Raw genomic sequence first — 23,601 nt, forward strand, 5'->3', positions numbered from 1 at the left:
CCATTCGGAAGCCGAACGGTGGAGCAGCGCTGATGAGTCGCCCGTCAGCGGCAGAGGCGTCACCCCATTTGTGCACATCGTTTTGCTCTCAGCAATTGCAGCCTGCCCCCCCCGCCCCCAGCCTCACCACGGCCGCAGCCTCGCCCGGGGACGTCAGCGCTCACCTGTTCTGCGTGTCCGGGTGGTGGCCCACGCAGGTGAGGGCAGCTGTCGTCTGCTCGCTGCTGCTGTCTATCTCCTCCTGGACGGCCCACTGCTGGTCGCTGCTGACTCGCACGGCTGATATCTTCACCCCTGCTGCAGCCTTAATTCTGTGGGGTGGGAAGAAGATGTATGCGTGCATGAGACCACAGCAGTTCCAGACAGGTGGTAAGATACACAGAGTCAGAGCAGATCTTCCCTTTCCTCTGGGAGACACGGGGAAGAGAGGCGGTTAGTGGCTTCCTTTGAAAACTAAGGGTCCTATTATTTTTACAAGCACCTTGAAGCAGGAGCCCCAGCGTCTTGCCAAGCATATTACTTTTCTGTTTCATCAATGTGCCAGGAGCCAGATCGCTGTCTGCTTCGGGGCCCCCAAAGGATGGAGGTGAGGCAGGTGTGTCTGGGCAGTGGATGGGATCTGCTCGGCCTGCTGTCCACGAGAGGGAGGGAGCACACACAGCTCGGGGCTGGGGAAGCCCAGGGGACCGAGGAGGAAGGGGCGGCCCTGAGCACACGGGGAGAAAGGAAGGATGGGGTACGCCATCATCAGGAAAAAAAAAAAAGACACTCATTCTCCAGGCAGGATAGGGTAGCCATGGAAATGCCTGGTATGGTGTGGACAGAACTCAGTTCCCCAAGGAAGAACCCAAGGACCCAGGTGCTCTAGCACCAAGAAAAGGCCAGCTCACAGCCTGGTTGTTTTCTGTGTTCCCTGCCCCTCAAATGACCCTCGGCTATGACTAACCAAAGTCTGTGTCCTCCTCTCTAACAGCAGGATTCCCTGGTATCTTCCAAGTTCTTGGATAGCAGCCTTGGGACTGGTCTGTGATGAGCTGGGGACATGTCTGGGAATAGTCAGGAGGAAGACAGAGCCACAGAACGTCCCCTGCTCGCAGTGCCTTAACCATGTAGAAGTAAGAGCAAAAGGACGTGCTTAGCCTTCTGAGTCCAGGAACAATCACCATGCAGGGTCAGCGGGGGCTTGGCTGGGAGGGGGCATGACATCCCTCTGCTTCCCAGAGGCCTGTGGACCCACAAGCAATGCCCAGGGAGGCCCTGGGCACCCTTTCCACAGATACATTAAAAGGAACATTTTGATGTATCTGTGGATACATCAGGATACATCTGTGGGTACAACAGGACTGAGGTGCCTGGGTGGCTCAGATGGTTAAGCATCTGCCTTCAGCTCAGGTCATGATCTTGGGGTCCTGGGATTGAGCCCTGAACCCCATGTGGGACTTCCTGCTCGGCGGGGAGCCTGCTTCTACCTCACGCTCTGACCCTGCACCCCGCTTGTGCTCTTTCTCTCAATTTTTTTTCTTGCTAGCTCACTCTCTCTCAAATAAATGTAAAATTTAAAAAAAAAAAAAAAAAGCACAATTCAGCCATACAAAGGAATGAAGCCTTAACACCCACCACAACGCTACAAGGTACATCAACCTGGACAACATCGGTCAACGCTGAAGAAGCCAGAAACCACAGGCCATGTACTGTGTGATTCCATTTATGTAAAAGGTCCAGAAGAGACTAATCTGTAGAGACGGAGAGCAGACTGGGGGTTGCCAGGGCTGGGGACACTGGGGAGAAGGGGCAGTGACCGCCAGACTAACCAGCACAGGCTTGTTCGGGACTAGAATGTGCTAAATGCCACTGAACCGTTCCCTTGGAAATGGCCAATTGTATGGTGCCTGAATTTTGCCTCAACTGAAAAAAAAAAAAAAAAGAAAGAAAGAAAAAGAAAAAGAGGTAGAAACAGGCAAATAGCCCCTCCTAGGAGAGGTCGAAACTTAAATAAATAAATAAATAAATAACAAAAATAAAAAAGCAACTATCAACACACACACAAGTCTCCAAGAACCGAAGAAGGGAGCTTATAAAAGCAGAATTTCCAGGAGCAACAGGGACCATTTTGGACTCGAGGGCTGTCCTAACGCCACTGGCTTTGCAGCCTCCCAGGAGGAGCTTGGGGATGGAATTGGGGGCTTCACATACCTGCAGATTTAGTTACACAGAGAAGAAATGCTTCTGCTTCCTTTGTCTGCCTTGTACAAGTCCTCACACAGATGCCAGCATGCTCAGCCGCTAGCCGGCACACCAGGACCCCCGAGAAGTCCCTGGAGACCCGGCAGCGCCCCGGGGAGAGGTGGACGCCACACCTTGCTCTGACCTGTCTCTCCTCCTGCCCGACACTGAGGACTAAGGGTGCTCCTCCTCCAAGCGTTCCTTCTCACCCCCGGCTGTTCCCAGGATTGACTTAGGCGAACCGTGAACAGAGGCGTACTGTTCTGTCCCCACTGTCAGCCATTCCGTCTTGCCAGCAAAGAGGCAACTGGAAAGAATGTTCCAGAACTCGCATCTCCTGTCTGGTGGCCCCTGCTGTTGTAACAGTTAGGGTGCCCTCTCTCTCGCACACGACTGCTCAGGGAGTTCCTCCGTCAGACAGCCCCGTGGGCCGCATTATTACTATTGTCTTCAAAGTCCGGATGAACACATTTCGACCCCTCTGCCCCTCCCCATGGAGTGGCCAGCTGGGGGTCACAGAGGTTCCAGCACAACACGTCCACTGAAGATTCCCACCCTTGGGGTTTTTTATTTTCTCTCATTCTGACCCAAAAACAAAGCACAGGTCCCCTTGTCATCAGAGACGACATCTTCAGGGACGCGGCCTCTGAACAGATTCACGTGACTGGATGCCAGGGCCTCCCCACTGCCCCTCCTTTGGGGTCTTTTTTGTTTTTTGAGACAGCGGCCATTGCAATGGGCCAACTCTCCCTAGGAGTGCTGAGAAAGCAGGCTTCCCACCAGGGCGACCACAGTACCAACAGCAGGGACAGGGCCCAAGTGGGTCTGGAGGCCAGCCACTGTGCCCACCTCGGTCACTGTCCTTGCTGGTCCTAAAGAGATCCAGGGGATCCCAGGGGAGGCTGGGAGGCAGACTTGGGATGGTGACCTGTAACCAACAGAGGTCACCCAGCAGGGTCACACCTGTGACCAGGGCTGTGCCTGAGGACAGAGGCAGACAGCAGACCATGGTGGCCTCCCCAGGTTTCCCTCAGGTGGGATTATTGGCCCGGCACACCGCAGGTGCTTTTCTACCTGCTGTGATGCTCTCAAGAGCGTGTCTGACTCCTTCACCTCTTGCTACTTACCTGGAGCCCAGCCCGTTGGCTGCCCTCTCCAGGGACAGCCAGCCACCTACTGGGTTAGCCCCCCAGGTTTAGCCATCAGGGGTGAGAGGCATCTCTAATGTTCTCCCCTGCAGGGTCACCGGCTCTCAATTTCTACTCCACCTTCCCCCCCGGGCACTGTGCTCAGCATCAGGGCTCCAGACCCAGTTAGTTTCTTCTCTGTCCCCACCCTCCTCCCAAGCCACAGAGGAGGACTGTGACCTCCTGCCTGACCCAGGGCATGCCAGGAACGTTTCTGCCCTAACGCTCCTGGTTCCTGTGCTCCCGGTCTCCTTTGGTTCTGGTAGCTCCCCCGAGCTCCACAAAGTCAGACCCGAGAGGCTCACTGGGCTGCACCAGAGGTTGGGAGCACAGGCGAGCCAGAAACTTCTGCATGGCTAATTTCGAGGCAAAGAGGAAGTCTCAAGAAAACGGATACCTACCTCGCCCCCTGCCAGACTTCCTAGGGCCCATCCCTCCCCCAGAAAGTGGACTTTCAAGCCACTAAATAACTACCAAAACCACCATAAAGACAGGCCAGCTTTTATACCCAAAGGGCAGGAACCATAAGCTCAACAGTCAGACACGAACTATCTCCGTTGGGGCCGGGAACCACACAGGACAGATGCACGGCATCATGGGGCCTGTCTTAGCTTTTATTCTCAATTATGATTATTAATTGTCCCTATCATTACTGTCAGTACAATGCACTCTCGCCAGCCTCAAGCATAAAAAGCAGACACTTGCCCATCGGAGGGGCTGAAAGGAAGAGAACACAGCAAGCATTGACCCCTGTTGACTCATGCGCATTGCTGGGGGGCGTGGACATGGTTCCATTTCTTTGGAATGCTCTCTGGCCTTGTCTCCTAAGCTGAATTTCTGTAGATCAATCGCCCAGCACTTCCACTACTGGACATATGCCCAAGAGAAATGCATGCTTGTGTTCCCCAGAAGAGCAGGGGGAGTTCGAGGCAGACCATCCAATGCAGGCCCGATGCAAACAGCCTGAACTGCTCACTGACAATAGAACAGATACCAGGGAATATGGAGCCGCAGGAACAAGAATGAGCACCTCCCGCCACCCAAAGCCACATGATGAACCCCGAGAGATGCGAGAAAGGGCACACCGCAAAATCCCATTTACAGAAAAAACAGGCAGACAGATCTCTGAGGTTGGGCTCAGCATCGCAGTTACTCTCCGGGAAAGAAACTGGGCGGGTCCCCAGACAGGCTTCTGGGGCCCCTGCCATGTTTGGTTTCTCCTTCTGGATGTGCCTGCTGGTGAGTTCTGAGAATTGATCAGGGTGTGCTCACTCATGTGCACTTTTCTGGACATGGGTTCTAATGCCATATGAAGTTCGCGGCAAAGCAAGCGGATCTCATGTCTATAACAAGGACACCGAGTTGCAGCCAGGGTAACACCTACCACAGGATGTGACCTCCCCACTGGTTAAGCTCAGCAGGAGGCCTAAGGACGAGTCAGACTACCACCACCCTGGACACACAGAGGGGTTTCTCCCTCACAACTTCTACCACCCAGTGGTGCCCGGGTGCCCAGGGCCCCACCCTTGTTCTGAGGTACACAGAGTAATCTGAAACTTTGACCTTGTCTGTGATGGGGAAGGGTCTTAGAATCCAGATGACTACCCGTGCTGGTTGGACCAGGGACCGGTGACATTCCAGCTGCTGTGGGTAAGCAATGAGGAAGACATCTAGACTCCAGGCCAGTCTCTACCCAGCAGGGACTAGAGACAGGCCAGAGACCCACAGCTTCTCCATCTCATTCTCCCTATATCTCTCCAGCCCACCTTATCTACCACCTAGCAGGACACAAGAAAACTTGTCTGCTGAGTGAGTCTGAGTCTTTCTGTCTTATACTTAGGCCACCCACTTTAGAATTAAATACTCAACTCGAGGCAGGATTTTGGCCATCTGGTTGCCTATACAGTGGGCGTGCAGTAGAAGATTAATCCTGTGCACTGACAGACTCTCCTCTTGGGGTCAGTGTGGCTGCAGCAGCTCCAGATCTTGCATCCTCATCCACAAAGGAAAAGCAAGATTCTCTCCCTCAGAACAAAATCCTGGAGCTAGGTTTTCATTGGCTGAATCAGACTGAGGATTCCACCCTGGACCAAGAATTAGGTGGCCTAGGGGGTAGAAGACCAAAGCTCACTGGTTTAGCCAGTTAACAACCATCCCTGCACTAAGAATAGAGTTAAGCCCATCTGAATCACGTGGCAGCAACCACAAGTGGTGGCTCCGCTCCGGAATTTCAAGTCATGAGAGAAGAAACCAATGTTGGGTATCAGAAACACTAGCCTAAAGGCAAATTACTCAGGTTCTGTCCCTCTCCTGAATACAAGTTATAAACCAGGTCCTGCACTCCAATTCTAAGCCCAAATCCTTCCCGATTTTAGATTATACTTGTTAGAGTATTTAAGCCCAGAAAAATCCATGTCTTGAATATTCATTAAATGTGTTTTAGAGAAATATTTTTAGGCTTGGTGATATTCTTAACACACGTTATGTATAAAAACAACAATATCTAAAACTATAGGAAAACTATTAATGGTCTCATCGCCATGATGAGCTTCGGGGATCCGGGGGCGGAGCCAGTAAAAGGCACAACCACAAGGTGGCAGGAGCACACAACGAGCTTTATGGGGCAACCCTTGGCCGGGTTTGCAGGCTATGGAGTCCCTCATTGGGTAAGAAGGACATGGCACCAGCCCCACCCCAAAGGGGAGGAGGACAAGTGAGCTGCGGGAACAGGAAGATCTGAGGGGGTTTTTCGTGTCTACCTGATGTCACAAGCAACACAGAGGCAAGTCTGTAGATCACAGCAGACTTAGGGTCTTCTCACCAGCGTTTATGGCTAACAGACGTTGGGTATGCAGGATTTTTGCAGGGTATGCAAAGCAGACAGGCTCCAAATGGCTAAAAATATGTTTATTTGGGATATATTTATAACAATCAGATGTATAAAGATTTGAGTTTGGCGCTGGCAGGATTTTGAGCTACCAAGTCCCAGTCTGCTGTGAAGAAATAAACAATACAGGGGCCAACGTACAGGGACCATCTCTGGCTCACTTACGTAACAACTACTTTCTGATATTTACCAAAAAACCTTACATTTATATTTCCATAGGGTCTTCATGATACAAATATTTATCTGAATTCTTGTAGTTACGGGAGTCCATTAAGAAGACCACAGTGGCAGAATGAGAAACTACTTGTTGATGAGCTGACTCTTCAGATCATCAGTCCCCACTCCCAGGTGGCCCTTGGGTGACGTGCATCTGTGCCCACCCACCACTCCATCATCCCTGCCCCTGGGGTTGGTTCAGTGGTGCTGGCTGTCGGCCATAAGCACAATGCAAAGGCAATGCAAATCTACTGCAAAGTGACATTGCAGATCTTGGGGTCCGGGAGGACCGCCAACTGCCAGCAAAGCTACGGAGAAAGAGAATCCAGGAGGGGGTCCCCCACAGTCGCTCAACAGATCTGTATGGACCGTTAACAACTGAACAGGAGACAATCAACAAGGATCTCTTCTTCAAAAGAGAGCGGTTACGATGGCAAAGCGCTGTGAAGCTCTTGAGGACACTGGGGAAGCCCTCGAATGTCTCTGCTAAGTTGATCCTCTTCGTGACCCTACTGACAATGCCAGGTGTGAAATGAAAAACGTGGTATTGCATAGTTATAGAAAATCGGAGGAAAATGTTGACAGGCGATGCATGCTTTGTCCTGAGTGGCACACAGTGGGAATTGCTTAAACTTTGTTTAAGATAAGATAAAATAAACCCGTCATAATTTTTTTTAAAGATTTTATTTATTTGACAGAGAGAGATCACAAGTAGGCAGAGAGGCAGGCAGAGAGAGAGGAGGAAGCAGGCTCCCTGCTGAGCAGAGAGCCCGATGTGGGACTCGATCCCAGGACCCTGAGATCATGACCTGAGCTGAAGGCAGAGGCTTAACCACTGAGCCACCCAGGTGCCCCCCAACCTGTCATAATTTTTATTTCATTTCTCACAGAAGAAAAAAAAGGTCCCAATTGAGGTTCCTTTTGCTTGCTCTTGTCTACCAAAATCTACCAAAACAGGAACTTCATGCTCCTGTTTTGGTAGATTCCTTCCAATAGCCCAGACAGTCTCAGATTAAAGTCCTAACACTCCTGGAGCTTGGGATGGCAATGCACCTTCAAAAAGCGTGTTGGATACGCATAAAAATATGTGAACATTCTGTATTAGTGGGGAACATGCTTCCTTCTGGTTCCTAGAACAGGGAGTGCCTTCCAACCCCTGTAGGAATCGCTCCCTAATCTCCTTCAGGTTTGGGCAAACGTCACCTTCTTGGTGAGCCTTTCGTAGTTATCAGAAACGGAACACTAACACAGAAACACCTCACTTCCCGTGCATATTAGCTGTCTCCCCCACTGGAGGAAACCACGGGAGAGCACGTGTTTTTAGGAGTCTTACTCCCTCCTTTATCCATGGTTCTGAGAACCAGGCCCAGCGGATGGGGGGCACTTAATAAATATTGGTCGAACAGAGGGGTCTATCTAGGGTGTCATCTGTCCCTGGAGACCCCACAAATATCAGACTTTGAAACGTGAAGAGGCCCATTAAAAGAAAAAAAAAAAAGCCACCAAGGGCAGGGGAGGGGTACAGGCATGGGAAGCTGTTGGACCAGAGGTTTTTGAACTCTCGAACACGGCAGAATCGCCTGCTGCTACTTACAAATATCTAGACCCAAACTGCAGAGACTGTAATTCACGAGGTCTGGGGCAGGACCCAGCAGCACTGTTTTTAAACAAGCTGCTGCGAGGACACGTGTGGTCCTCAGAATACTCTTTGGGTAACAGCGTTTGGGACATGTTCCAGACAACCACATGCTGTCAAGGAGAGGAATGCCAGGGAACATCTGCTGTTCGACACTCTCTCTTGAGATAAGCCCAGCCCTGGGCACTGGAGCACTTTCAGGGTGTGATTCGGGATAACTATGAAGATACTTCCAATTTGGATCCTCCCAGCAAACCAGTTTCAGTGTGATCAGTCAACCAGAGAGAGAGAAGGATGTACGCATCTCCCACCAGGCACCTGGAGGCTGGCAAAGTCAGGCCCTGCTGAGAACTCGTTTCAGACCATAATTTAAACTCAAAAAGATTGCAGGAGTGCTCGCTTCGGCAGCACATATACTAAAAAGATTGCAGGATAGGGAAAAGAGTCCGGGAGGGAGCCCTCCCACCCTGGACCAGCCAAGATGATGGCGGGGCAGGTGGGGGGTTCCCTCCTCTCCAAGTGGCTGAAAACCAGGATGCTGAGAATAGGTATTTTCAGTCTCTGAGGCTGAAAGAGAACAGGAATCATCTTGAAGGACAAATAGACAACCCGTGCTGGAAAAGCCCATAGTCCTTCTGAGCAGAGTGTTGGAGGACACTGGAATTCAGCTCTGAGCATGGGAACATGCTAAGAAGGATCTCAATGTACCGGAGAACTTTCCCCAAGCAATGCCCACTGCCTCCTTGGGGTGATCTCCCCTCTCTTGTCTCCCTGTTTGACTCTAGATTTTATCTAGGAAAGTCAGATGCTAAGCAAACTCTATGTATAGCTTTGGACAAATCAGAAATTTAACGTTTTCACAAGCAGAAGAATGGTTTTAATTATTGCGATGTTCCTATCACAAGTGGGGCCTCGATCTTGTCACTTTGTTTGTTTGTCCAGCCCCTGGGAGACAGCTAGATATCCGCAAAGTCGATTTGCAAAGCAATGGGGTCCCTCGCAGCAAGGAAGAATGATAAATAAGAATGAGCTTGCAGCGATTTCTACAATTCTAGAATTTTATTCTCCGCTCTGGCCAAGAGAGCTCTGAGTGTGGAAATGCCAGTGGGTTCCCCTCTGCAGGAAGTTCCACTTGGCCCGTGAAGCCAGCTCTCCTGTGCCTTGTTGAGACTGTAATTATGTTGTTTGCCCAACCAAATGATGGCTTCTACAGTACAATCATTCCTTCCCTGATTCCGGCTTTAGAGACACTTGGACGATCTCAAATCACAATGCCTTCCACAGGTAATCCAACAGAACAAAATTGGCCCCCTATGTTCCTGCAGGGTCTCCCCTGCTCTGTGCAGCTGTATGAGTCTCCTGGGGCTGCTGTACCAAATGACCACGAACTGGGGCGGTGGGGGAGGGGCAGTAGGTGCTTAAAACACCTACTCTCTCGGTTCTGGGGGCTGGAACTCTGCCATCAGGGTGCTGGTAGAGTGGGTTCCTTCTCGGGGAGTCTGGTCCCTGGCTCTTCCCCAGCTTCTCACGGTCGCCGGCAATCCCTGCCTCCTAGACATCTCTCTCCAATCTCAGGATCTGTCTTCACACAGCCCCCTCCCCATGTCTGTGTCTCTCCTCGCCTTACAAGGACATCGGTCACTGGACTGAGGACCTACACTAATCCCAACTAAGGGCATCGGTGATGATCCCATTTCCAAACGAGTCCCATTCTAAGGCTTGGGCGGGCAGGAATTTGGGGGACCCGACACATTCTCTACAGGCACAAAGGCCAAAATAAAGAAGGTGAGGCGAGGGGACAGCAAAGGTTTCTCCTCTCTGAAGCACCAGGTGCCTGGAGGGAGAGCCCAGAGCGCCTCTTGACTTGGCCGCTTACTCAGTGCTGGTCCTCACTGGGCAAAGTGGATAAACTCCAGGGGGGCCGCTCTGATCCCCGACTCCTGGGGATCACAGCTTTGTCCCTTCCCTGTGAGTGCAGGTAGGACCTCTGGCTTGCTTCTAACCAAGAGAAGGTGGAAAAGCGATGAAATGCCACACACGAACCATGAGCACACTTGGCAGGGGCAGGGACATGGAGATTTTCATAGGGCCCTACGAATGGCTTCTCATGGTTCAATTAGCAAGGCAAGATTGTTTCATGGGAAGCTAGGATTTGTAAATGTGGAGTAATTAGGAACCAGAAATGCTTCTGAAATGAAAAGGATTTGGAAAGTGGACACAGTCCCAAGGCTTGGGTTCAAAATGCTACTGTGGGGTACTGTGTCTAATTTAAGGTCTGTTCACTGAGTACCAACTACACGTCAGGCATTAATGAGCTGTTCTGTGCAGGACAAATGGACAGTCTTAGAAGACAGACAGAATAATAATAAGTTACCGCTGACTTGGAAACTACATTTCTGGCTGAAAACCCAGACTCCAGCTGCATGACCTTGGGAAAGTCACTGAGCTCCTCAGTCTCCTCATCTAGAAAAGGGGACTATTAATAATACCTCCCAGCGAGGTTTGAAAGGAGACAATATGTAGGAAAGGCTTAGAGCAGAGCTCGGCATATAATAAGAACCACACAGCATTGGTTATGCAGGCGGTGGTGACAGGAGCGCCCAGATGGGTCCCCTTCCTAAAGCAGCAGCCCGCCCCCCAAATGCTGACATTCCAAAGAACCATCCCTCATTGCTAAGATGCTTCAGGGACAGACTGAGAAGTACAGGAAAGCTGTTGGGAGAGCCATCCAACAAGCTCCCAGTCCTGATCACCTCACCCACAGAAGACCAGGTGGAACTGTGGGGTCAGCCCAGCACCCAGCCCCGTCCCTTAATAAAGCAGTTGGATTTCCCACTGGGAGCAGCACATGCTCAGACCAGGGAGTCCCACTTGACCTGACTCCACTCTCTGCTTCAGGAATCTGTGTGTGAGTGGCCACAGCATCCCGTCCTCCTGAAGAGACTGATTGGTCCGAGGAGAAACCACATGACCCAACCACACCAATCAGAAATATCCCATCCCCTGGCCATGGTGGAGGGGCTCACAAAGAGAACTGGACCTGGGATTTGCTGGGGAGAGTTGAGCCTAGCTCTCTGTTCACTAAGGAGGAAGCGCTGCAAGACTCCACCACCTGCCTGAGGTTGAATCCATAGGTGGGAAAGAGATGGCTTCCCGGCCCATTGTCTGAGCATCTGGATCCATCCAGACCTGAGGCTGTCTTGGCACTTTTCAGTTACAAAAGCCAAGAAATCGCCTTTAAGCTTCTTTGAGTTGGGTTTCTTCTATTTGCAGTTGAGACTGCACCAACAAAAAGTCAAGCTCTGACATTTCTGCTGCTCAGAGTCCCAAATGAAATCCCAAAGTTCACAAAAGATACACACGTAAAGTTAGCATGTAATCCAAGGACAAGAGAACAGATGGTGGAAGGATGTTCCGTATTTCAACCATCCATGTGAGTACCGAGTGCAAATATTAAACAAAATGAATCTATGGAAACAACCCAAGCTCCTCTCTCTTTGTCATACCCATCACTTTAGTAATAAATGTTAATAAACAAAGCTAAGGTATAAAAAAAAAACTCAAATAACCTGACCTTTTCTGGAATTAAACTCTTTTTCTGTCATCTCTGTTATTTGTACAATGTTTGGTGATATAAATTCTCAAATGCCTGGTAAAGAACCATTTTGTCTAGTAAATGAAAGCACTTTGTGAGCCACACTGAGTTTTTTCATCTCTTCCTCCCTGCCCAGACATGAACGAGGGCTCACCCTGACACCCTGGATATTCCCTGTCAGTGAACACTTGCTAGTAATCTGGGTACCCACAGCCACCACAGTGTGCGTGCACACACACACACACACACGCACACACACACCCATATTCACAGCTTCATCTATCATCTACAGCGTGATGACCCAGAGTCATTTTCGCAACACAGAACTTTCTCCTGAGTCTCAGCTATGTGGCCAAGAGAATACTTTGAAATCATCTCTTAGAAGTCTCAAACTCAACATACTCAGAACAGAACTCAAGAACAGCCCACCCAAAATAAAAAAACAAAGCCATCTTGCTTCTCTTGTCCTCTTTGGGAAAAGACACTGTCTCAGTCTGTTTGAGACATGCTGTGACCAGACAGCATCGACCAGGGTGGGGTGGGGTGGCGGAGGTGGGAGAGGCCTTAAACGACAGAAACTCATTTCTTACAGTTTTGGAACCTGGAGAGTCCACGGTTCGGGTGCTGGAGGGTTCTGTCCCTGGCGAGGGCTCTCTCCCTGGTTTGCAGTCTGCCGCCTTCCTGCCGTGTACTCATATTATGGAGAGCAGAAAGAGGAAGAAAGCTCTGTTCTGTCTCTCCTTATAAAGGCACAAACACCATCATGAGGGCCCCAGCCTTGTGACTCCTGTACCTCCCAAAGATCCATATCCAAGTACCATTATGCTGGGGATTAGGGTGTCCACATATCAACTGGGGAGGGGGGCCCTCAGACCATAGCAACCACCATCCAGCAAACTGCTCAAGCCAGAAACCTGGGGATCAGCCTTGACACCCTCCTTTCTGTAACTGTCTCCCCATCCTCTCTCCACACCCCTGCATCATTCTCACGTGTGTCGTGGCGATAAGCATGGACAACCCTTGCTACGAGCTACCCGGCCACGAGGATGACCTGCTCAAAATCTGGAACCATCAAAGTCCCAAGCTTAAAGCTCACTGGTTACGCCAGTGTTCAGACACATCCACATTCCCACAAGGCCCTGCATGGTGTGGACCGCAATTGAGAGATCGTGAAGCTGCCCTAATGCAGGAAGTGGCAAAGCTAACATCTTAGCGCTAACAGCACAGACTCTGGAACTGGGCTGCCTGGCTTCCAGTCCTGGCTCTACCATTTAGCTGCTCCGTGAGCTGCATCACCTCTCTGAGCCTCAGTCTCCTCCTGTGAAATGGACTCACCGTGGCTCACAGTAGCCACCTTCTAGGTGTTACCTGAGGACTGAACTAGGAGAACTTAGTAGGTGCTATTTTAATTAATCTCTCTAGGCCCGTGGCTTCATGCTTCCCTACTGATTCTTCTCAACTCCTCAGAGGCCCAGGCCTTTTTTCCCACCTGGTTCTACTGCTGGCTCTACTGGTTCTTCTCTGTTTCTCCCACAGATCTCTTTCTTAGCCTTCTCCTCTTGCCCATACTGCTGGAGGCTGACGGCTGTGAACAGCATCCCAAGAGACTCCCTTCTGCCGCCTGGGCTCCTGGGGCTTCCAGTGGGATCAATCAACCAACAGAAAACACTGCAGGAGATGAGAAGGTGAGAGAAGAAGTCGCGGTTTTTACTGCCCTGGCTTCTCCCTGCTGGTGAGGGCAGCTGAGCTCCTCTCGCTGTGCACATGGCTCCCCTGGACAAGCCTGGTTGCCTTCAACTAATGCTCTCCTTGGTTCCTGCAAATCCTGCCGGGGCCTTGCCTCCTGGGCCAGGGTGCTAACTGCTCGGCCCTGTCAACCGTCGTGGGTGCTTTGCCACCCCTGGCTGGCTCCCTTTGCCCTGCCCCCACCTTAGTCAGAAGCCCCCATCCTTAAGTTCTCTTGGGGCCGTGCCAGTCCTTTCCCACCCAAACCCTGACTAGTTCAGGCCTTGCAGAGATGGTTCACTAAGCCTGAAGCCTCATCCCTCATGTACCACGCCCCCACCTCCGGTTATCTGGATCACTCCCATCCACGTTTGACTCAACTACATCCACACCTCCTCAGAGAAGCCTTCCCAGGTGCATAGGACTAGCTTAGTTTATCTGAGCACATCTCACTTGTTCTTATTATAACCCCATCTTCAAATGATGCTTTGCACACCCTTGCACACCTGTTGAATTGGATGCACAATCCAACAGTGAAATACAGCAGGTCCCCGCCATGGAAATGACCGGCTTTATCTGAGGCAGAAACACTGAAACTGATGTCACAAACAAAGCCACTCAAGCGGCTTCTCGAGCTGAGAGAGATGCTCTCGGAAGGTACAGACACCTGCCGGGTCTCGGTTACCGACAGCGGCTGCTTAAGAGTGCACCTTAACCAAGCTTTGTGTCAGAGTCTGCGTAGCAGACTCGGGCACTAGAGGCAGGATGAGCGGCAGGGAAGCCAGTGTGGGTTTCAGGGCCCCAGGGCAGCGGTAGGCCCCACCTCACGCGTCACTCGCTAGTAGCAGCGGAGACAGCAACTCACATCCCGTGGCAGCCCCAGTGCTTGCTGAGAGCTTTCACACATGTTATCCCATTTGTTCCTCATGAAAACGCGGGAGCTGCTGCAGAGGAATTATTCACACACCCACGATCGCACACGGGGTGCCACAGAACAGAGCTGGGCCCCCATGGTCGCGGGTCCCAGCCCACGGCTCCTCCCAGGAGGAGGCGAGCCAGCCTTGCCTACGCGGGCTTTGCCTCCTCTTGGCTGGGGAAGTGCTCCGAGCCTCTCCTCTCCAGTGTCTCTTTCACTCGGTGTGGAAAGTGCCTAAAAAGCAATACAACGGAGAAGTGAAGAGCATCTCTGCAGACCCCAGCACCCGGATCAAAGCCAGGTGCCGCTCTTTTCTACCTGTGCAACCTGACACCAATGATTTCAGCCTCTCTGGACCTCAGCCTCCTTATCTGTAACATGGGGACAAGAGTGTCCACTTGGATGGTAGGTTTGAGTATTAAATGAATGAAGGTATTTACATCACGCAGCACAACACCTAGCACATAGGAAATAGGTGCTACTTCTGTCCTTCTAACCATGACCAAGTGCCCCCAGGGACCAGGCACGTAACAAAGGTGAAGAGCTGAGTAGGTAGAGACTACAGTAAACAGGTCCCAAACACTGACATGCCCCAGTCTCGGGGGACACCCCAAGAGCAAACTGTGCCCTCCGCCCACAGAAGCCACACTCCAGGGACAATAACTTCCACCCGTGTGGTGCACAGTGTCACTTTGGAATGACTTAGTTGCAACAGGCCTGCAGCACCAAGGCTACCCAGGCAGAAGTATTCTTGGATGAGTTTCTCCTTTCTCCCCATCCTGACAATTTTGTTCCATTTCCTCGGTCCAAGAAAATAGTCTCCTAGGACTACACTCGACACAGTAAGCGGGTCAGACACCTGGGTTCATGCATGTGCACAGACACACACAGTACCCTAGTGCTCTTCCGTGCTGTGAGAAACAGAACTAAAGGCTCAGGAGTGTAGATCCTGCTGGAAAGGAGGAGGGTAAGCCGTCTGTTACCTGCTGAGATAACTGTGAGGGACACACAAAAGGCCAAGGACAGCGGACTCCGGGTAACACTGCCTTGCTTGGCCTTCCTGCAAGAGAAAATGTGTCCTCTCCACACCGACCAGAGACCCATCTGTTCCTTAATGAGGGAATGCCCAGAGCACCCATTTGGGTTCGTGTGTTCGAGGATCCAATAGTTTTAGCTGTGTTTGTGACACAAGTTCCAGTGTTAGAGGCAGAGACTCGGAAAATGAGAGACAGAAACCTTCCTTAATCCTTCTTTCTAAAGAGAGACTTCCTAAGCGATGGGGCGTAAATGCAACCTGGGGTTTAAAAAAAAAAGAAGGGTGGGACGCCTGGGTGGCTCAGTTGGTTGGACGACTGACTGTCTTCGGCTCAGGTCATGATCCCGGGGTTCCGGGATCGAGTCCCACATCGGGCTCCCAGCTCCATGGGGAGTCTGCTTCTCCCTCGGACCTTCTCCTCGCTCATGCTCTCTTTCACTGTCTCTCTCTCAAATAAATAAATAAAATCTTTAAAAAAAAAAAAAAAAAAAGAAGGGTAAGTGGCATGAAGAGAGCAGATTTCCGCCTGGGATACCCAACGCCATGTCTGATGCAGCCACGGACACTCAGAGCTGTCTCTCTCAGGCAACGTCTCCCCGTACCTCAGACTTCTGAACTGTGTGTCCTCACTTCTGAAACCTGCTCCAGAGACATAGAAATATCATACATCTGGAGGAAAAGAAGCCACAGAAGCTGCAGGTCTTAGAGAGCTGGAGATTTACTTTGAACCTGGCTAACAGCTCCCTGTGGGACGCGAGCCAGGTCGCGACACCGTTGGGCGTACTGTGCCTCCCCGGGCCGCAGCATTTGGTGAGCCATTCTTATCTTCACAGACCCAAAAATGCACCCAGGTATTGCTGGATCCTCTCTGTCCCTCCTAAAGCTGAGCTGAGCTTAGCGTCCTTGCCCACACTGCTCCTTCTCCTGCTCTCCTCGAGCACCTCTGCTGTGCCTGGCCAACTTCTTTCCACCAGCTCCCTCACTGGCTGTTCCCCTAGTCACAGTCTACTCCCCTTGTCTTAGGTTCACAGGCATTTTAAATTCCAACAAACTAACCATTTCGTAGAAAACAAAAATGCAACAAACCTTCATGTAAAGAACCGAAAGGCAAAGGCAAGCAGAATGTACAACTCTGTTCATCTGCGGTGGACATTTATTTCATTGCGGGCAGGGATACAAAACTCACTTTCAATTCGCCACTCCCCAATTTAAAAGACATCAGTGGCCCTGGTGCTGACCACACGTGGCCACACGTGCTTTCTCCTCACCGGCTCACTGACCTCACCACCTTCTCACTAGGGACCCATCTAGACTTGGCTCCAACCAAAATCAACAAGTACTCTGATATATCCTTGTTTGGTTCAGAAAATATGGTCACCACAAACACCAAAATACTAAGGATTTCTCTGTTCCTCCTCTACTAGAACACAGCTTCAGAAGATCAGGGAACCAGACCCTTCCCCGCTAGAGTCAACGCAAAAACCAGTGCCTGGCAAATGAAAGACACTCGAATATTTGTTGGATTAAGAAATTAATGAATCTCCCACAAGAGAAATTTAAATGACACTGACCTGCCTCTCACGAGTTAAATTAAAAATATGGTATTCCTTGGAGACTCATTTAAATCAATTGCTCATATTTCTGTTCGTTGCCAAAACTACCATAAAGTATAGGGAAGTCACAGAATTAAAGCCGTTTCCCCCTGGTAAACTGCAGTCTGACAGTTACAGTAGGTCTGTGCCCAACACAAAGTTCATCAGCTTCTGTTGTCGTGTGACCTAGAACACTCTGCTTTCCCGTCACTGAAAAGCCTCCCTCTGGACGGAAGCTCAAGGTGCATCGGCCACCTCCAACGATAAAATCCATGGGGCAGCCTCCAGGTGCTGAGCCCCTCTGTAGGATGGGAAACAAACAGCCAAGAGGGGCCTCAGCAGAGATGCCCCCAAGAGGCCAGAGTTCAGGCCCAGGCCCCTCATCCTGGGCAGGCGCATCTCCAGAGGCCCCACGGTTGTTATGAGCCCACCAGATGTTATCAGGAAGAAAGAGATAGATAAAATACCAAACCCTCATCTCACCAGTTTGTTAGCCAAATTTTAAAAATACTGGCAATTCAAAAGGGGCGCCTGGGTGGCTCAGTGGGTTAAAGCCTCTGCCTTCAGCTCGGGTCATGATCTCAGGGTCCTGGGATGAAGCCCAGCATTGGGCTCTCTGCTCAGTGGGCAGCCTGCTTCCTCCTCTCTCTCTGCCTGTCTCTTTGCCTACTTGTGATTTCTGTCTGTCAAATAAATAAATAAAATCTTAAAAAAATAAAATACTGGCAACTCCAAAAAAAAAAAAAAAGTGGGGGGAGGGGGAGCCCAGGTGGCTCAGTTGGTTGAGTGTCTGACTCTTGGTTTCAGCTCAGGTCATGGTCTCAGGGTCATGAGACTGAGTGCCACATTGGGGTCCGTGCTGGACATGAAGCCTACTTGAGATTCTCTCTCCCTCTCCCTCTGCCCCTCCCCCCTCCTCTGAAAAAACAAATAATTTAAAAAAAAATAAAATCCTGGCAACTCATCTCATTTTTCTATATGTCTGAAATTAAATGATAAAAAAATCTTTTTTAACAAACAGGAAGCCAGCGGTGTTCTCAGAAGGTGGCAGGCACCCCTCTCCCTAAGGGTGCATGAGAAAATTTTAGGTGGCATGACAGGGACGTAATATTAAATAACATTAAGTTGGAAAAGAAGAGCTTCTAATCTTTATCAGCCATTCTGATTGAATCAAGTGGAACACTGCAGTTGAGCACTACCATTTAACCTCCAACGCCCTCAAATCTCCCCCTTTAACAAAGAGAACTAATGAGCCTCAAAATCCAGGCACTTTGGAGCCTTCAACTATGCAGCCTGGCACTCTAACGCTGGCTTCTGTGTGTAACAGTTGCCTTCTATTTACAGCAATGACACTGGCTTCCCATTTATAGAAGAGAGATAAAGTTTCTGTTGTAGGTGATCAAATTTAGTCAAAATATCAGCTGATTTAAAGAAAATATGAAGTGAACAGTAGCCCTGGTGATGTGTACACATGGACAAATTAGTGGAAACCTGTGGTAAAGAGAGAGAGGGCCCACCGCTCAGCCCCTGAGGTCACGGCACCCACGATGAGATGGGTTGAGATGATAAAGTCATTACTGTTGTAGCTACACGTTTACTCTAATGTGTTCTAGGAGAAAGGAAATCCAGGAAAACAAGAGACAGATCTTCCACCTTAAGGGAGTGAATTAAAATTTCCTTTTAAGAAAAATGTATTGCCAAAAAAAAAAAAAAGTGTATCAGTTGCAATGAAACTAGGAAGGGAAAAGTGGTGTACAGACACTGGGGCTCAGAAATGTCAGGTCTGGGGGTGACCCAGCCCAGCTTCCAGGGGTGGCCTCCGCCTGCACCAAACCCTGGCAGCTGCACCCCGAGGGTCTTTAAGCCGTGAATCAAAGAAGCAATTTTCCATCACCAGAGGTGTCCCCATCCAGCTCCGTTCAGCAAAGCAGTTGGTGCCTCAACCTGGGAATTCCACCCCAGGACGGTTTGTTCAACAGCTCAGATGAGAGAAAAAAAACACATTGGAAGAGGAATCAAGCTGCCAAGAAAGAGTTCAGGAGTTTAACTTTAGTTGTCAAAAAACCCACCACTGTGGAACACACGGCCCCCCACCTCCACCTGCCCACATCTCCCGTCTCCACCGCTGGTGGCTCGCAGAACCACTGAGCATGGGAAGCTGCAGACGGAAAAAAGTTTCAAGCAAAGAGAAGGCAAGGGAAACAGATTTTTAAAAAGCAAAACACCCACAACTTCCACAAATTTAGACTGAGCTAGAATAATTTGATGAGGGGTTCAACCCTGAAACACATTTCTAGAACAGTGTTTCTGAGCTGAGAGCTTCATGTAACTTTCTGGCATCCAATTACAATAATCAAATCACCCATCTCTCAGAGACTTCTCAACTCTTCCAAGAGCCTCTTTGGTTACATCTCCATTGATTTATTGGCTTTATGATTAAGGAACTGAGAGTCAGAGAAGTGAAGGGACCCAATAAGGTTCTAAAGCACCAGGACCAGAAGCCAGACATCCAACTGCCGTGTGTCCTTTCTTCCCATCACCCTGTGTCATGGTTCAGTAGCAAGTGCAGCAAAGCATCTCCTACATGTTCTGGCACAAAACTTCCTGTTTAGAGTTGTTCAGTGTCTTGGGACTATCTCTTGGAATAAAGAGATAAAACCAGATGATCTCAATGAGAAAGACAGAGATACTATCTGACTGCACTGAGAAACCACAATGGTTGTGGAAGAAAGGATGAGCCCTAGCCTACTTGTGTCTGTGATTTAGGAGTCTAAAGATATTGGGTGTATAGTGGAAATTATTTATATTTAATATAAAATCATGTGATAATAACCTAAAAAATCAAATGCTCACGGAAAGATGGCATTAGAGTTCTTTGTTTGCACACAACAGAAACCCACTCTGGTCAGCATTTGAGATAGGGATTTATAGGAGAGATCAAGGGCACCTCATAGAAGGGAGGGGAAGGTTGGAAACCCAACGCCAGCAAGGGGGTCAAGATCCAGGGCAGGTGACTGGCAGGACTCCCAGAGAGACTACCTGATCAGCATCACTGGACCCCACCCCCAAGCCTCCACTTCAGCTGGCACCACGCAGCCCAGGTTCCTGGGATCTGTCATAATTGCACTTCCCACTGGCCCCCTGAAAGGACGTACTTCCACAGCAGAGGCATAGCACCTGTGGAGCAGCCAGCAGGAGGACCCTGCCTGTGTGCCCAACTCAGTCCCTGTGTGAACTATGCAAGCAGGCGCACACACGTGCACACACACAAGAACAGTAGCAGGCACATGAGAAGCCACTCTGCACCACCGCTCCGGGCCCACCCAATTTCAGCACTGCAGTGGTGGACAGTTCCCCAAGCCTTGACCCATGGTTGCACCAAGCACTCTGGCTTCTCTGCGTTTTTTTCTGTTTTCCCTGCCCGGAGGCAACCCTCAACCACCTGGGATGCCCATTAGTAGGTAAATGCTCCAGCTGCCTCGTCTTCCAGTGGAACAGTTCTGGGACACCTTCTCCACGCTTCTGAGGGGGAGCCCCAGTGGACCAAGCCCCAAGGACTCATCAGTGCCCTTTTACCAGCTTCTCCTCCTTCCCAGACTCTCTACCCCAACCCTCACACTTCTGCTTTCTTGGCATCACCTCCCTAAACTACCCACGCCCCAAATCCTTGTCTCGGGGTCTGCTTTGGGCCCACGTGCACTTCCTGCACATACTTGTGCATCGTGCAGTGTCTTGCAGGGGATGATGGGGCCTTGGACCCCCAACAGGTTGGACCTTGTAGGAATGCACCCATCCTTGGTTCCAGCTTTCTGTACCACAGCATTCTCTCCTTCCAAACTGAACATAAACCCTCAATCAGGAAGATGGGATCCAACCAGTAGTTCAAAGGCTCTGCATTTAATGTGGAGTTATAACCCAAAAAGCCCCCATGTCTCAAAACCCCAAATCCCACATGCCTCCCCCAGCACTGGCAGCATCTAGGGGGCATCTTTGTTTCATTCACGATGGCAAGTCGTCTCTGGAGCCAGGAAGGCTCACTGACCGTGGTGAGGAATATCTTGGTGGTCAAGCTCACAGTCTACTTCCCTTCTGTAATGGGCTCTGCTCACTGGCAAAGGCATCCTCCACCTCCAGTTTCTTAAGTCATTGATTAAGGGACTGTATTTGTTTCCAACTGCTGCTGCAAACAAAGGACCAAGAATTTAGTGTCTTCAAGCGACACAAATGTCTCATCATTCTGGATGTCAGAAACCCAAAATGGGCTAAAGGCAAGACGTCACTGGAGCTGCCTTCCTTCTAAAAATAGGGATTTCAACCTTCCTTGCTTCACTGTCCATGCTTTTCCCGTGAGACCACACAGCTGCCTGGAATGAGGGGCAAACGGAAGGAACGGATCAGCCGTGTCCACAGGTTTTAGGTCCCATCAGCCTCCGGACCACAACACCAACAGCCCTCATGGCTGGGCCACCCCACACTCCGTACTCCATGTTGCCATCTCTGCCAGATCTGGAAAGCCTCCTGCCCTCCCATTCTCATACCCTCATTCATCCACCCTTTTCCAGCCAAGATCAAGGGACATCTCTTTTCCAGCCTCTCTAAACACCCACGTTTCCAAACATTCCCGAAATGCCCGCTGCATCAAGCTTGGCCCCGTCGTCATTCATCTGTTTGCATTTTTGCAAGCCGTCCCCAAAAGAATCTGTAAGATTTTCGCAGGTGAACACCCCATCCAAGACTCCTTGCTAACCGAGTGAGTGCCCAGTAAATGGCTATTGATTGACACCCATAGCAAGGAGCAAGAGTTACAGGCATATGCCAAGGATGGGCTCCTTAAAGAAAATGCTGTCTCCGCCTTCACTGGGGGGGGTCTGTCCATCCCAGCGAAGGTCCTGTGAGAATGTCCACCATGCCCCATGTGATACAGCAGGGCCTGCAGAGGTGGAAAAGAATTATAGTAATAAGGAAAAGCATCATGATGAAAGCTATGTGCCATGCCCCAACACACATATATATAAATCTGTATATCCCTCACAAGAGCGCTCTGAAGTAGCTGCTTCCTTCTCCTCGTTTTACAGAAGGGAAAGTAAGTGCACATGAGATGTGACCTCACTAAGCCGCCCTACCCAACCACTGCCCCAGCTCCACGGTTCTCTCTCAGTTTAACCCAGCGACTGAGTTCTCCTGACCTCTGACCTGGGCTCCCACCCAGGGTTTCCCTTTGGTTCGGCTGCTCCCGGACCTGCAGAATAAGTCCCCCCCAGACCAGCCTGCCTGGGAGAACCCTCTGCATTTTATACCCTGGGGGGTAGCTCCCTTTGGCCTAAAGTAGACACGCCCTCAAGCAGCACAACCACCTGCTCCCACCCACACACCCGCACAGGTGCATTCCCCCGCGGTGCGCAGCAGGCACAGGGGACATGAGTGCACAGTGGCACTTGGAACAACAGGCTGCTGGCCCCACCTGCAGCGAGTGGCACTCAGCGGCTCTGGATGTGGCCCAGGATGTGCATTTTAACAGCCTGCCCCCAAGGGATTCTGCCACCAGAGACCCCCAGGGTGCACTCAGTGAAACTGGAGAGAGACCTGGGGTCCCTGGGAAGCAGGTCAGTCCAGTTATTCTCCCCTCCCCACAGCAGAATAGGCATTTATTTTACATGAATTTTGCTTCCAGAGCGTTCTGACACCTGAACGTCATGCACAGGTGTGCCCGTGGGCGTCAGCTCAGCTCACTGGAGGCTGTGCGGGTCCCTGCGTGGACCACTCGGCTTCCCCGTGGCATGACAGATGTCCTGAAGCAGCCCCAGCTCTCAGGGGAGGAGGCGACAAACTTGCCCTCTTTGAACACCTCCCTCAACCTGGGTGATTCACCCCTGCAGGGGACTCCTTCTAGACTCACCACATAGCCTCCAGGAGAGGAGAGAAAGAGAGAGAGAGCTGGAACAGGGAGAGGTCAGACACCCCTCCAGGCAGCCGCTGGGAGAAGGATGCATGCATCCTAGTCAACCATCCCCAGATGCTCCCAAAGAGAGGAGCCCAAGAGCCTCACTGAACCCGGGGCACCTGCCCCCGCCGAGCTTCCCCCGTCCGCGGGCGTCATTGTATCACACCATACTCTCTTGCTTTATCCTGGGGACCATCTGTATTATTACTTAATTCATATTTTCTTTTAAATCTGCTCCCTGGGTTCACATAAATTTATCCGGGGGGGGGGGGGGGGGAAGTAATAGATCAGCACTTTAAATGAAAAAGGCAATATCACTTTCCATAAAGATAAGAAATCCCTAAAATAAGTACAATAAAAACACAACAATGTTATTAAATTCTAGCCAGATGCAGCCTCATGCCAAAGGCTCCCAGCCTGGGGCATGGGCTTCCACTGTTCAGCATGAAAACAAACTCACAAACATCAGAGGATGCAAGAGACGCTGGGCGCCACACACAGACAGACAGTCTCTTTGACGTAACCAGGACAGACGAGGACGCAGAAGGCATCTACTCCCACTGGGTAATTCAGCGTTGCCCACACAACTGTCTCTGGCCCTAGGACACCTCACACTCATCTCGGGCATCACCAGACACGATTTTTTG

General features: G+C 50.6%; 1 protein-coding gene across 1 annotated transcript in view; it reads right to left on the reverse strand.

The window, feature by feature from the left end:
• LOC125082442 (transmembrane protein 132B) overlaps window positions 1-23,601 on the reverse strand; it is a 354,706-nt gene that overhangs the window by 162,347 nt on the left and 168,758 nt on the right. Inside the window, exon 3 of the mRNA XM_047698108.1 lies at window positions 165-311. Coding sequence (XP_047554064.1) covers window positions 165-311 — 147 coding nt within the window. The remainder of the gene's footprint in view (window positions 1-164; window positions 312-23,601) is intronic.

Source organism: Lutra lutra, chromosome 12, assembly GCF_902655055.1.
Source record: "Lutra lutra chromosome 12, mLutLut1.2, whole genome shotgun sequence".
Taxonomy (NCBI): Eukaryota; Metazoa; Chordata; class Mammalia; order Carnivora; family Mustelidae; genus Lutra; species Lutra lutra.